The sequence below is a fragment of the Takifugu flavidus genome, chromosome 14 (genome assembly GCF_003711565.1).
Source record: "Takifugu flavidus isolate HTHZ2018 chromosome 14, ASM371156v2, whole genome shotgun sequence".
Classification (NCBI taxonomy): Eukaryota; Metazoa; Chordata; class Actinopteri; order Tetraodontiformes; family Tetraodontidae; genus Takifugu; species Takifugu flavidus.
In genome coordinates, this window is record NC_079533.1 from 6,432,079 (window position 1) to 6,446,928 (window position 14,850).

At 52.0% G+C, this 14,850-nt stretch overlaps 2 protein-coding genes across 15 annotated transcripts; both read right to left on the reverse strand.

Moving 5' to 3' along the window:
* Positions 1-423: 423 nt before the first annotated feature.
* Positions 424-5,319, reverse strand: fhdc3 (FH2 domain containing 3). Of its 3 annotated transcripts, none has more exons than XM_057055112.1 (12): positions 4,720-5,319; positions 4,035-4,640; positions 3,744-3,805; positions 3,097-3,199; positions 2,791-2,876; positions 2,606-2,706; positions 2,448-2,518; positions 2,249-2,356; positions 2,105-2,172; positions 1,908-2,025; positions 1,668-1,832; positions 424-1,592 (listed from the first exon to the last, which is right to left on the reverse strand). In XM_057055112.1, the coding sequence occupies exons 2-12, from the start codon at positions 4,467-4,469 to the stop codon at positions 648-650; spliced, it is 2,262 nt and encodes a 753-aa protein (XP_056911092.1). In that variant the 5' UTR covers positions 4,470-4,640; positions 4,720-5,319; the 3' UTR covers positions 424-647. The 3 variants fall into 3 exon arrangements, with proteins under 3 accessions (XP_056911092.1, XP_056911091.1, XP_056911090.1); XM_057055111.1 differs by having other exon boundaries at positions 2,105-2,175; positions 4,802-5,317; XM_057055110.1 differs by having other exon boundaries at positions 2,105-2,175; positions 4,720-5,317.
* Positions 5,320-5,621: 302 nt separating this feature from the next.
* On the reverse strand, positions 5,622-13,977 carry arfip2b (ADP-ribosylation factor interacting protein 2b). 12 transcript variants are annotated; one of them, XM_057055128.1, is made up of 10 exons: positions 13,735-13,977; positions 12,735-12,838; positions 11,351-11,407; positions 9,387-9,495; positions 9,105-9,161; positions 8,083-8,195; positions 7,786-8,007; positions 7,488-7,645; positions 7,206-7,380; positions 5,622-7,138 (listed from the first exon to the last, which is right to left on the reverse strand). In XM_057055128.1, the coding sequence occupies exons 2-10, from the start codon at positions 12,828-12,830 to the stop codon at positions 6,983-6,985; spliced, it is 1,143 nt and encodes a 380-aa protein (XP_056911108.1). In that variant the 5' UTR covers positions 12,831-12,838; positions 13,735-13,977; the 3' UTR covers positions 5,622-6,982. The 12 variants fall into 12 exon arrangements, with proteins under 12 accessions (XP_056911108.1, XP_056911109.1, XP_056911118.1 ...); XM_057055129.1 differs by having other exon boundaries at positions 8,083-8,179; positions 9,104-9,161; XM_057055138.1 differs by lacking the exon at positions 13,735-13,977 and adding an exon at positions 11,635-12,621.
* Between the last annotated feature and the right edge of the window lie 873 nt (positions 13,978-14,850).

A 14,850-nucleotide genomic window follows, 5' to 3' on the forward strand; every position in this document is an offset into this window, starting at 1 on the left:
GACAGAAAATGTCCCCATTGAGAAGACAACGGAGGGGGGGGTGGGGGGCGCGGGTGCTCAAAGGAGCCTGTGTGGTTCTTTTTCAGCCCGGATCGAGCAGACCCACAGAGGTCAGATGGGCTTACCCGTTTCCGGGGTAACCACATATCTCGCTCAGCTTGTGGCTCCTCTCTAGGCGTAGGTTCCCTTTTCTCCTCCATTGAAGAGGAAACACTTTCATCTGCTTCTATTACACACAAACGCCTCCTACAGGTTCTAACACCTCTGGAGGAGCTGCAGCACATTAAGAAGGTCCAGTTCTGCTCATCAGAAACATGCACCCTATTTCAGACCATCAGAAGAAAGAAACAGCAGACGAAGGGAAAGACGAGAGGAAAGCACGTTTGTGGGGAACGATCCGGGAGACAAACATTTAACTAAAAAAACGGTTGAAAGTCACTTTATTGCGCACAACAAGACAAAAAGAAAAATAGTTATGGCATTCTGAAGTGACAGCACTTCCATAAAATCAGCCCCCCAACGGTCAAGGCAAGTCCCCGTTTGCTTTGGCACCACTGGAGGACAAATCCACAACCGTACATAAGTAACATAAATAACCACATAAAAAAGGACAAAGCTTGGTCTTTGTCTGTGAATGAAGTGTTCCGTTAAATATCGGGCAGTTTCAGGCTGGCTTCTTCTGCACCGATGGGCCTGGTTTTACCTCCAATGCGCCTGAAGAAGGAGATGAGCCCCGAGGAGTTCGGCTTCCCCACCTCCAGCTCCGACTTGCAGCTGAACGCGGAACGCACTCTGGGAGTTTCTGTCCGTGATCCGTGGGAGTAGGACCGCTGGCCCACGCTCCGCTGGAACAGCTCCCCCAGGCTGAAGCGTGAGGTCAGGGATTGGCTGCTTTCATCCACGGAGGCCGACCTGCCCGCAGGCTTCCCCCAGGGTCTGGGCCCGTCCAGCAGCGGGTCCTCGTACGGAGGGGAAACCGCGTTCCGGTTGCAGGAACCGGGCAGATGAACGGCTTCGTCGCTGTCCCAGACGCCGTCGTCGAGGTCGTCTCCCCTGGACCCGGAGCTCAACCTACACTGGGACCCTTTACGGGCTTCTCTGTGCACGGAGGTCACGGGGCTCAAGATAGTCCACGGGGAGCCCAGGTCGCCGCCGTGTCCAAAGTAATAGTCCCTGCTCGTAGGTCGTGGGGTTCTCGGGGTAGCCGGGCTGGTTCTGGCTCCGTATGACCTCCGAGGTGAATCTTCAGGGTCGTCTTTGCTCGACGTTCCCGCTTTTCTCTCATCTTCCGGCTGCTTCTGCCGTTTCTTCTCTGCTCTCGCTCTAGAACAGGCCACCGCTTCGGTTCTTTCTACCGGCTTAGTTTTGCATTCAGAGGGAGATCCATCGACCGGGGCCAGCCTGGACCTCCGACCCCTGGTCAGTCCCTCGGGAACAGTGGAGAGGAAGCTGTGCAGCGTTGATTCCAAGCTGGCGCGCTCCAGGTCGGGCTGGGAGCCCAGATACGACGCTATGGAGTGGCGCTTGGAGGCAACACGCAAGCTATCTGTACGCCTGCGCCGCTGCTCCGCTGCCTCCCGCTCCTGGTTCTCCTACGAGAAGACGCATCCACTCAGTTTGCAAAGAAAAACAGCCCATAATAATAAAAGCAGACGTGCATTTATTACCTGCACAGCTGCAGCAAATCGCTTACAAAAGGAGTGAAAGATGGAGCAGCACTCGTCCAGTCTGAAGCTGGCTGGGTCTTCGCAGAAGTACTCGGCGACGGCGCCGCTCAGGGCGTTGAGCTCCTGGACCAGAGCTTCCACCTCGGCCAGTTTGGCCTCGGCCCTCTGAGAAGTGACAAACAGATCCAGACAGCAGACGCCACAGGCAGGACATGCTGGGGACGGGGGGGGGGGCTTTACCATGAGGAAAACCTCCATGTCCTTCAGGAAGGCGCTCGGGCGGCTGCTGGGCACTTTCACTCTCTCCACCTTCTTGACTTCGTTGTAAAAGTCCACAATCACCTCCTCCTTGCAAATTCTGTAAGCAAGCAACCTTTAATGCAGCGACCGTGGCCGAGCGGAGACATTGAGACGCGAGGCTGCGCAGGTGACGCCACCTTGACGCTGCCCCGATGTGTTCGAGCTGGCTGGGAAAAGTCAGCAGCGCTGCGTCGATCTCCTCCACCTGCTGGGGGAGTACAACACGTCAGGGGGGGTAATTGACCCGTGACCCGAGCCGCTGCACAATCGCCCCGGCTCACCTTGGCAACGTAGTGCATGAGGTTCATGCCGGGCTTGTTGGCTTTGGTGTCCGCCAGCTTGAGAAGTGAGGTCATCCGGAAGCCGATGGCGTTCGCAGTGTAGCCGCCCTGAATCACACAAGGGCGAATTTACCGCTCAGGGACAAAAGTAAAGAGCCTCTAAAGGATAAAAGAGCAGCTCTGCAGGAAAGAGACCCACCGAATTCATGTAATTCCCAGCTTTTAAGACCAGTCGGATGACCGAATGAAGGTCATCACAGTCCAGCAGCTCTTGGGGGGACAAAGATATGGAAGAGATGCGTGTCAGAACACAAGAGGGGGGTCGAGATGATGCGTGGCCTGTGTATAAAGGGCTACCGTTAGCTCCTTTAATCATGGCAGCAACCGAGCTCTTCACCTCCTCCATGAATGGGAAGAATTCCTCCCTCAGCACCATTGTCTTCAGATGCTCCTCATAGCTAAAGCAAAGCAGGCGTTTGCTAAACAGAGCTGCTTGTTGCATTTTAATGAATGAGATGAGAGAAAGAGCAGAGCAGGCTCACCCAGGAACCTTCACCAGCTGCACCATGAACTGGTCGGCCTCCGGCAGCACACACAGCCTCCCGCTGAACGCCAACAGCTGTTTCACCTGTGGAGACGCACGTCTGGAAACCACTCATGCTTTGGGAATATCAAGCTGCATCGGTTCATTTGGAAGGCTGAGAGCAGAATTTGTGGCACCTGCCATTTTGCAAATGACTAAATGTTCCATCTAAAGGGGAGGCTTGCACCTTCAGCAGTTCGAACCCCTGGAATGTTTATTATAGGCATCATAGGCAGAAAGGATATGAAAGCTGAAAGGTTGTTACCTCACTTTCTTCAGGCAGGAGTTTACACAGTTCCCTGAGTTTGCCGGGTCCAAACCGGAGCCAGTTCCCTTCTCTGATGTCCCGCACCAGTTCCGCCACTGGCCTGCAGAGGGAGACAACGAGCAACTGCTAGCTGAAATGCCCATGGACGGTCCCGAACGCTGGAACGGCTACAGTAGCTAGCACACACCCAGGCAGAAAAACACCGAGAGCTCATTCAATTTGAATTTGACTAAAACTGACTTCAGAACTGGGATGTTGACACATCGCAAACGCATTTGCTATTCAAAGTGAGAGCGTGCGATAAGGTTTAGAATAATAATCCAGCAGCTCCAGTTACGCTGGGAAAATATTGCAAAGGAAAGAAATGCTTCTTCAAAGACGTAAATGTTGAGGTTGTTTAAACTGTGGATGTTTGAAAGGTTCGGCCCGCTCATGAGAGCTGCTGGCGTGGCCTGAAGCTCCGACACGTTTCCATCACTCTGCTCACCCTGGGTCAGGGTGGCACCTTATCAGGTGGCACCTTTAGTTCAGCTCCTGATCGCACCCACAGACATTTCCCTGCATTTCACTGTCCTGCTGAGATAAGGAACCTGCTGCTGTGGGCACCAGAGCGTGTTTGACCTGTTGGGAGGGGAGCACGCTACCTCTTGAAATGGCGAAGGAAGATTCCGATGTTCATGCTCTTTTTAGCATCGAGTATCGTGACCTGAAACAGCAAAAGCCACAAATGAGTGGGAACAGTTCTTCCTTTTATGACACCAATATCACATTCCCCAGCAGAAAGGAGGAAGCAAAAACACTCCCCAGTAAGGTTCTAACTCATCATGTTCCTCAAAGTTGAAATAACGATTGTTAACGGTTCCTGTTGTGAGTTTAGAACTTCCTGCCAGTAAAAAGGTGGAACTGGACATCAAATTAGGCTGGAAACTATTCACCTGATGCTCCAGTGGGAAGAGCTCCAAGCCATCCAGAGCCTTCACACCCCTCCGTCTGGAGGTGGGTAGCGTGGCCGCTTTATCCACATGGCTGAAGAGCTCCTCCATGGCCTGGATGTCCAGCACCAGGTCCCTCTGTGGACGCTTGGAGGTCCACACGTTCACTTTGCCCAGGACGTTCTGGCTGGGAATGGTATCCCAGTTCAGCTTCTTCATGGAACGCCGCTGACCGCTGTTACGTGAGCCGAATGGAGACGGGGGAAGGAGCGCAGGTGGTGGTGGTGGAGGAGGAGGTGGAGGTGGTGGAGGAGGTGGAGGAGCAGCTTTCTTACAAGTGGAGGATGGAAAACTGGACTGTAGTTGGGAATCATCCTGTTCATTTGTAGCAAAAAAGTCAGGAGATGATGCAGATTTTATGAGCAGGACTCCCTCCATCGGTTCCTCTCACATCCACAGAAAGGAGGAAGGAAAGTGTGATCCGGCCCAGCTGGGGAGAAGAACCCCTTCTGACAAAAGTGACAAACGAGACGCGGAGCTTCGGTCTCGCAGGAGGAGTCTCCAGGTTCAATGGCAGCGTGACAAGATCAACTTCATAACTGGCCGAAGCTGCAAAACAGGAATTCGATTAAATTCAACAGAACTGAAAATGCTGCGACTGAAAATTAAGCTCAGCAAACATCCTCACAGGCTCGGAACCGAAGACCCAAACGCGGGCCGAACCATCGGCATTCGGGCTCCCACGAGGCTCAAACGACCCTTTTACTCACGCGGTGCTGGAAATGAAGCTGTCAAATAAATCCGCGGTGAAACCTGACGGTGACCTCGTGTTCCCGCAGAGTCCTGCTGCGGAGCGTGTGTGCGCGCGTGTGCGCGTGTGTGTATTACAGAAAAAGCTGCCGCAGGTGGAGGACGCGCCTCCACCAATCGGATCGAAGCAAGCTTCCGCATCCTGCAGCCAAGGCCACGCCCACCCGAAGAGATCAAGAAATCCCCAAAGTGCATAAAAGTGAATGTTAAAATGAGCTGAACGCGCACCAGGTGCGTGTGAAATGGCTGAACCGGTCCTGGCAAAGGCTGTGGTGGCAGATGTTAAGAAACTGTTGATTGATTAAGGAGCAGATTTGAAATTAGACAGGATTCAGTGAGATGACCCTTGACCCCTTTATTTCTATCATCTGTATCAGTCACAATTGTCTGTAGACCCCCCAACAAAGGACTCCTCCCTTTAACAGGAAGAAACCTTGAGCAGGACCAGACTCTTAAGGGGGAACGGGGCAGTCATGTGATCAGGTTTCTGTACCTGGACAGGGAGCTGGTTCCCCACAGTGCCCCCCCCCCCACACACACACACACACACCCATTCTACTGGGGAGCACAACTAAAGCAGCATCCTGAGGGTGGAGCAGCTTATTGGGATTATAAGGTGCCCTCAGCTCCTGCAGGTAGGACGGAGCGTGACCTCCGACGACCTTGTGGGTCAGAGGAACTTCAGAAACTCTTCTGGACTTAATGGGCAGCTAACGAAGAGGCGGCAGTCATGTGACACAGAGACACAGCAGTCATGTGACACAGAGACACAACAGCAGATGTGAAAACAGGCCTGTTTATTGGTGTTGGGCTGAACGGCACCAGGAGGTTCACATGGACCAGGACACATCTTGGTTCTTACAGTACACAATCACATCAGCTCCTTCTAGAAAAAACATTGATTGTAGACAAATAAAATCTCTCCTTTTATAAATCTTGCCAACGAGGGACTCGGTTGAGTTCACGTCAGCCTCCCTCGTTAAAGCCTCGTTAGGGCGTGTTTGGAGGAGGAGTCACGCCGCTGCTGTGGAGGTCTGAAGCAACGTTAAAAAGCAGAGGGCCAAACGTGCGCGCTCTCATGCACGTGGCAGCAGCAGGGTGAGGCCACTCCTCCCCATCCTCCCGGGGGGGTCCAACCCTTTCGGCCGCCCTCGCTGGAGCCACCGGGAACATAAATATGTATAGAGGGTCGTTCCACAGCTACAGCGATACCGTGTGATGCTCGCTGTCCTTTATAGGATTTTATAGTTTACATAACACAAGTAATGTAAAACCAGTTTTAAAGCAAATTCCTTTCAAACAGAATTTTGTAATATTTTACAAGGGAGTGGATCCCTCAGGTTTTTGGGGAGAGAACCTCTCACCTAATAACTGTCGCTCCTCTTTGGGTGAAACATGAGTAGAAAGCTGAAGCTCACGTGTTCGGCAGTGTTCTGGAAAATGACTGTTGCATAATTGAGTGACACCATGTTCCTGGTGACCCATGTTGCTCATCCACCACGCTGGCCTCCAGGCTGGAAGAGTCACACCCTAACCTACAGAACGCTTCCATTCGGCACAATCTACACTAAAAAGGGTGTTTTAGAGGAAACTACAACCATATTCATTAAAAACAAACAGGACATAATTTGAGATGCTGAGATCACCCGTGTTCCCTTCCAGTGGGAGACGCACGCCCCCTACAGGCGGAGCCGGAAATAAGCACGTTCATTTATCACAAGAGCTCGTGAAGCGTAGGAGGAGGCACGCTGGGAGAGCACGAAGGTCTGGGAAGTCTGTTCATCTCCGCCATGACAACGTCTCCCAGGACTCCACACACTCGTTTCTCTAGGACGACGGTCACAACTAGGACTATGTAACGAGCTCGCACAGCAAACAGAGGAAAGAAGGAGACTTTTTAGGGGAATAAAGCAGAGAAACTGAAAAAGGAAGTTAGGAAGAGGCACCGAAAGCCCCCAGGCTGCTCATGGATCCGGCCACTTGTTCCTGCTGCCTTCACCGACGACGCCAGGCTCTCCATCTGTCCATCCCAGCCCAACTCGTGTGTGGTCTTCATCTCTACGGTTATCGGCACGTTTCCGTCTGTAGTGGTCCTCGTACAGTGATCAGGGGGTCAGACCAGGGAGGTCCAGAGGACCTTCTCACTGCTCCTCTAACCAGGAGGGCTTGTCGGCCCCCGGGGGTCTCAGCTTGACGTTGAACTGCTTCAGCGCCTGCTCCAACTGCTGCTGGTTGCCAGCGAAGTAGGCTGAGATGGCGTTGTGGAAGAGCAGGAGCTGCTTGTGCATCACCTTCACCTGGGAGACACAGGAGAGCACAACGGTCAAAGGGGATCTCCTGGAAGCCAAAGGTGCTGCTGCTGACCTTGTTCTCCTCCAGGAACTTAAGCTTGATGGTGACGTCCGAGCGGAGCCGCTCGTACTTCTCCTTCTGGACTTGGTACTGCTGCTGAGCAGCATCCACGCGGGCCAGCGCCGCGGCGTCCCGCGGGCCCGCGCTCAGCTCCTCCAAGTCGGACCGATAGGCGTCAAACTCCAGTCTGCCCACAAAAGAGCTGAACCTGAACGCCCCTCGAGGACCACGTCACACTGCTCTGGTGTGCTAGGTGTCTCCAGCAGACCTGCTCTCGTGGTTGCGTGTCCTTACCTGGCGCTTTCGTACATCTTTATGGTCATCAGAGTGTCCTCCATGGTCTTGTTGACCAGCGTGTTGATGCTGGACACAAAGAAGTTAACGGCGCCCAGCAGCGTCTCGCCGTTCTTGCACAGCAGCTTCTGGGTCTCTGCGTTGTAGCCAAATTCGTCCTACAACCCAAAAGGTGTAAATGAATGCTCCTGCGTCCCGGAGACAGGAACCCTCAGAACCCTCAGAACCCTCCGAACCCTCGGAACCCTCCGAACCCTCGGAACCCTCGGAACCCTCAGAACCCTCGAACGGGCCTCACCCGCAGCTCCGGGGACTTCTGGCTCAGGTCGGCGAAGGTGTCCCCCAGCGCGTGCTGCGTCTGCACCATGTTGTAGAAGTGGTTGGTCAGCGCCCTGGCCAGACGCAGCACGTTCTCATACTTCCCCCTGGTGTCTCTCAGCACCTCGATCTGGGCCTCCAGCTCCAGGTCCACGGTCCGGGAGCCCCGACCGAAGCGCTCGGAGATCATCTGTTTTGTACACTACAGAGACACAAATGTGAGACAGCAGACGAGGTTCCTGTGGTCACGTTATGTTCCGAGCCTTTCAAAAGCCACCTTGTAGGTGTTGAGGCCCCACTTCTTCATGTTCTCCAGCTTCTCCACAGCGACGCCGCGGTTCTTCTCATCTGCCATCGATGCGCTGCTGCTGCTGCTGTGCACGTTGGAGCCTGGGACCCAGAGCACAACACAGTCACACACAGGCACCACAGGCAGAGGCGCGGGTCCAGAAAACCCTCCACCGCCCCACGGGCCTTCGCACCGCGCCCGCCAGCTGGTTCTGATCCGTGTCCATCACCATTAGGGCAACACAAGCGCAGGAGTGAGACAGAGCTCATAGAAGGAGAAGACGGAGATTTTTAGCCGACCAGAACTCGGCCCAGTTCCCTGCTGCCTACACATGTGACCTTTGACCCCAGTTCATCCCCAGTACCTGCGTATTCATTTGACTGGCTCGTTTTATGGCAGAAGAAAGAGGTGCTCGGGGGAACGCTACTCCTCCTGGCCATCATACGCAGTTCTGTGGGGGGGGGGGGGGTTATATTGGGGATCATAAATTAAATGGTTGGTGGGTTTTGGGGGTATTGAAATGAAAAAAGCCAGAAAAACGGATGAGAATAGAGGAGGAGCGTGGAGGGAAACAAGAATGAGGGGAGGATGGAGGAGGTGGAGGAGAGAGAGAGATGAACATGTTAGGAAGCAGTCAGAGATGAGGATGACGACGATGAAGGCAGCTCGAACACACAGTAGAACAGGGTTCGCTAGCAAGAGCAACCGTCCACACAAAGCAACACCTAGAAGAAAGTGTTTGAGGAGCGGAGCAGGCGGAGCAGAGAGCGATGCTCCATCCTCCACGTGAGTCAGAACCAGAACAGAAGCCAAACTGGTTCCCATGAGAGGAGCAGAACCCTCCAAAATGGGATTAGGGTTAGGAGCCAACGGCCTGTTGAACTAGCTGACCTGGCTCAAGGGTCCTGTTACCTCTGCAGAAGGTTGGACCATTCGCAGCTACATCACATTTTGGAGTGATTCTCTTATTAATAATAATAATAATAATAACAATAATAATGGGGAGCCACCTAATCCTGCAACTGGGGTCCATTTGGTAAAGTCTGCATTGTACTGCACAGCAGGGCCTGAGAACAGGAGACGCAGACAGGTTAGAGCAGAAAGGTGTGTGTGTGTGTGTGTGTGTGTGTGTGTGTGTGTGTGTGTGTGTGTGTGTGTGTGTGTGTGTGTGTGTGTGCGTGTGTGTGTGTGTGTGTGTGTGTGTGTGTGTGTGGGACCCTAACCAGACCCTCGTGGACACAGAGCTGCTGTGTGAGAGCGGGGGCAGACACAAGAGCATCAGCATGAGTCACCTTGGATGGAGCTGGTGGGGATGATGCCCTCCGCTGGTCCCCCATAACCCCCGGAGACAATGGAGGTCTCGTTCAGGTTGGGACCCGACACCATCACCTGCTGCAGGTCCTGTGAATGGTGGGACAGAAGAAGGCGGAGGGTAACTGGGGGTAACTGGGGGTAACCGGGGGTAACCAGGACTGTTAGCTGGGTTAGTGGGTGCACACCAGGCTGTCAATCATCAACCACCCAAAACAGGGTTGGACAGAGAAAACAAAGCCAAATGACCCAATCTCCGCCCCCTAATGGGAGGGAGCCCGACCGAGAGCCGCCAGCTCTGGCAATGACTGGAAGGATCTCTGCTGGATCTGGATCTACGCTGGATCTGGATCTATGCTGGATCTGGATCTCTGCTGGATCTGGATCTATGCTGGATCTATGCTGGATCTGGATCTGGATCTCTGCTGGATCTGGATCTCTGCTGGATCTGGATCTATGCTGGATCTATGCTGGATCTGGATCTATGCTGGATCTGGATCTCTGCTGGATCTACACTGGATCTGGATCTATGCTGGATCTGGATCTATGCTGGATCTGGATCTATGCTGGATCTACACTGGATCTGGATCTATGCTGGATCTACACTGGATCTGGATCTATGCTGGATCTGGATTTACACTGGATCTGGATCTATGCTGGATCTACACTGGATCTGGATCTATGCTGGATCTGGATTTACACTGGATCCGGATCTATGCTGGATCTGGATCTATGCTGGATCTCTTCTGGATCTCTGCTGGATCTGGATCTCTGCTGGATCTCTGCTGGATCTGGATCTATGCTGGATCTGGATCTACGCTGGATCTGGATCTATGCTGGATCTGGATTTACACTGGATCTGGATCTATGCTGGATCTACACTGGATCTGGATCTATGCTGGATCTGGATTTACACTGGATCTGGATCTATGCTGGATCTACACTGGATCTGGATCTATGCTGGATCTGGATTTACACTGGATCCGGATCTATGCTGGATCTGGATCTATGCTGGATCTCTTCTGGATCTATGCTGGATCTGGATCTATGCTGGATCTGGACCTATGCTGGATCCAGACCTACTCTGCTTCCCAAGTCTTGCCAGGCTGCAGGGAGCCCAGGGAGCCCAGGGAGCCCAGGGAGCCGGAGCAGCTGCTCCAGCAGCAGCCTCCGTCTCACCTGACGTTCCTGATGTTTACTCAGGTATCTCAGGTATCTTTACTCAGGTATCGGTGAGAAAACTGGAGACGGAAAAACTGGTTTGAACCGGAATGAAAAAGCAGCTTCACAGTTCCTGATCTTGCATGTGGAAGATCAAACGTTTACTCCCGATCCAGATTAGTGGACGGTAACCCGAAGCTTGGTGTGGGCTGAACCAGGACAAGGAAGTCCGAACATGACCCTGTGACCCCTGTGACCTTCACTTTCTGACCAAAAACATTTTTCCATTGGAGCAGAGGCACAATTAACACACACACACACACTCTCTCTCACACTCTCTCTCGCACTCTCTCTCACACACTCTCTCACACTCTCTCACACACTCTCTCTACACTCTCTTCGCACTCTCTCTCACACTCTCTCTCTCCACACACACACACACACAACACACACACACACCACCCACACACACAACACACACACACCAACACACACACACACCACACCACCTGCACCACGGTGGTACAATCAGCTAATGACATGCAAATAATTAGTGAAATCAACGGTGTGAGGTGTCAGCGGAGAGGTTAAAGCTACGAGGTTTCTCCCTCAACCAGAAATTCTGCTACAAAACTACAATTAGGAGGAAACAAATGAGGGAGAACGACTCCCTGCTCAGTGGTTAGATATTAACCAGGGGTTTGATATTAACCAGGGGTTTGATATTAACCACTGAGCAGGGACCCCCCCCCCCCCCCCACACACACACACACACATGGCCTCACCTGGCGCCTCTGGAGCTCCCTAACTTCTCATCTAAACTCCACTGCAGTTTTGCCGCCTGCACATGGAGGAGATGGAGGGTCGACACACACATGATCCACCACAAAGGGGAAAAGAGACAAAAGAAAGATGCATGACAGAAATCACAGGATGCAACTAAATCAGGACTCAGCAGAACTCAGCAGAACTCAGCAGAACTCAGCAGAGCTCAGCAGAGCTCAGCAGAACTCAGCAGAACTCAGCAGAACTCAGCAGAACTCAGCAGAACTCAGCAGCAGAACCAACCTTTGAGGAATGAAACGGGGAGAGATTATGTTTCAGGAGCTTTCACACATTCTCGTTACCGGGGCGGCAGCTCGTCAGTTTCATCTCGTCACTGTCATGCTAATTAATGAAGAAAGGCTCATCTGCTTAATTAAAATGAGCTACAGACACTGAATGACCCGTCTCAGTGGTCCGCTCCTCTACAGCTGCCCGATGTGGAACCTGGACGGAAACCTTTGGACCTATAATGACCTCTGATGAAGGTGGCGCCGTCGCCAGCCCGCCATCCCAGTCTGGAGGAGAACAGCCGCGCAGCAGCGGCCGCATCACAATGTTAATTACAGACCAAAAACGGCCCAAACGACTCTTCCTCTGTGGCGACGGCTCCACGTTATTTGACTGCAGATCATTGATTTGAGACGGCGCCCAAGGAAAAAGCACAATGCTGTCTATTTAATGGCAGAGTTGCCATGGCAACCGGTGGATATGCAGCCCTCCACGGCCCAGCTAAACAATGCGTACAGAGAAACAGGCGCGCCACGTTGCACTCTCGGTGGGACGTCTGACTTAATCTGTTGAGAGAGCAAATAAGGTGATTAAGGGGCGGCGCTCCGTCCAGGATCTGCTCCGCTCGGCCAACAAAGGTGTGTCCCGGGAAGCAGGAAAACGAGCAGCCTGCTCCACCTCCTCTCCTGCTCCGCCGGCTCTGGAATGGCTCCTGAATATGCAGCCCTGTTCTGAGCTAAACACGGAGACGTGAGCTGGATTTTCCTGCCACGCGCGGCAACATGAGCTGCAACAGGGAGAACTGGTTCCCAAGGAGACGGCTGGTTTCCACCAGCACCGTCTCGTTAGGACCGCGTTCCACAGTCGTGTCCACTGCTGGAGCCGCTCTGAGACTGCACGAGTGTTGCACGAGGACAGACAAAAGGCACAAATAGGGACTGAAGCCGGAGGCCGATAACTGGAGCTGTGTTTAGAGACGATAGTTCCCCTCGGACCTGACGGCTGAGCAGGAGCAGAGCACACGCGTCTTATTGCTTCTCTCTTCTCATGTTCAGTGGGTAAAGAGCAGAAACCTGGAGGGTAAAGCCCCAGCTGGCCGCGGGGGCCCAGCCCACCTGTTCAAGGCCGTCGTCCTCTGCCATCGTCCTCGTGTCGCCGTTGCTGTTGATGGGAATCTCCATGGTTGCAGCTTTACTCATCATGTCCGTCATAACTCGGTCTGTCAGGGAAGGAGAGCGAGAGACGTGAGGAACGACAGGCACCAAATCACAGCTTCCTTCCAAAAACAAGCCCGCTTCCTGATTTTCAAAGGCACATTTTCAAAGGAATGAATTCACTGCGTGGTTCTGTGGGCGCTGCCACGCTCCATGTGTGAGTGTGTGAGTGTGTGTGTGTGTGTGTGTGTGTGTGGCTTCCACTTCTGACCTGTTAAAACAGAGTCGTAGCTGAGCTTAAGCCCGTTTACGACAGTGTTATTACAAGCTCATCCCACAGCAGGTTACAGACGTTTGAATTTACCCTGAAGCAGCCAAGATAGCTGTTCAAAGTGCACGGGTTGTCAGTTCTAATCCCTTTTAAAGGGCAGACCACGGAGCCTAAACGCTGGAAACCAGGAAACATGACAGAAACTAGAGCTTGTTAATGAGCACCAGGAAATAGTGACCCACCCTCCTGTCCAGCCTTTGGGAATAAATACAGGGGCCAACGAACAGAAAGGCAAATACCAGCCTGACAACAGCGTTTCAGTCTAAATTTATCACAATTCATGTAATTTGCTGAAACACACTGACCGCATATTCCAACAAGAAAACCCCTGAAGTTAGAAGCGCCTAGTTAGTTGTCCCATTCCTGGTTATTTCTCCTAACTTTGGGGCTATCTTTCATCACATGATGGTGGGAATAACAACAGGTGCACCAGCGCAGGTGCTCGGCTCCAGCAGGTGACTCAGGTACCATCTGCTTATTCAGAGGAGCTGGTCCCGTTTTCATTTGGTTGGACTTTAGCAGCTTTTAAATGCTCCACACGACAGGCCGGCGAGCAGCACATGAACCGGGACAGACGAGATGGACAGCAAAGATCGGGAAACACTTCCTGAACGCGAACGTTGGACTCACTCAGCGGGGAGAAGCGCAGCCGTTTGCTAACCCAGGCTAGCAGCGCGGCATCCCAGCTCGAACACTGCGGCGTCTCCGGGGGGGCGATGCCGGGCGGGGGGCGAAGATCGGCGCCTTTTTAACACATTACGATGACATGGTCGCGTAGACGTGCGCCGGGAGCGTGTTTTCCACAGGAGCCTCCGCTTATCTCCTTAGTGATGCAGCCGACTGAAAGGTTTCACGGAAATGACGACACCACGGAAGGCGTTTTGCACACGCGCTATAATCCAAAGATCGTTTATGGCAAGAAGGATGGAACATTGGAACAAAACATTTGCGACATGGTGCAATAAAAAAAATGAATGCGCTGTCATTTCCGTACTTATGCTATATGTACTGTACAAATATGTGATATATGTGTTATTTAAAAATGTGGAAATTATCTCTGTCCTTGTCCTATAGGCTAACCCGTGAAATGTAGCAGGAAATAGGAGTTGAGTGAGCATCTGTCTTTTTTTACTGTTGCTCTTACGGATTTGGGTCCATTCAGTAGGTGAACGTTAGTTTTGCGGTGTTTTGGTTAAGTTAGTTAGTTTTATTAGTTAGCCTAATTTATCCAGTATTTTTATAATGATTATGACGATTAGGATGTTGATTATGAGGATTAGCCAAATTATAGAAACTCCAGTGAGCAAACCACGCCCCCCTGTGGTTTAAATTGGGAATTGCACAGTTTTTCATGGAGACCCTCGTAGCCGAAATCATGTTGACTGAAGATAAATTAGTTAACTAAACTAACAAGCCACACAAAAAGGTGTCATGCTTGTGTGTGTGTGTGTGTGTGTGTGTGTGTGTGTGTGTGTGTGTGTGTGTGTGTGTGTGTGTGAGAGAGAGAGACTTTATACACTCTATAAAGGAAGATGATGACGTATTTTCCCCGCTGCGTGATATTGGAGTTAAACTTTAACTTACTAAACTTACTAACTAACTAAACTTAAAAATATTACACTAAAAAAAGGATTTTTAAATTTCAAAAGGTAAATCCTAATTCTAACGAGAAAGATGAATTAATGCAGTCATCTAAGACATCTAAATTAAAAATATTTATTAAAGTTCTTCATACTAAACATCACT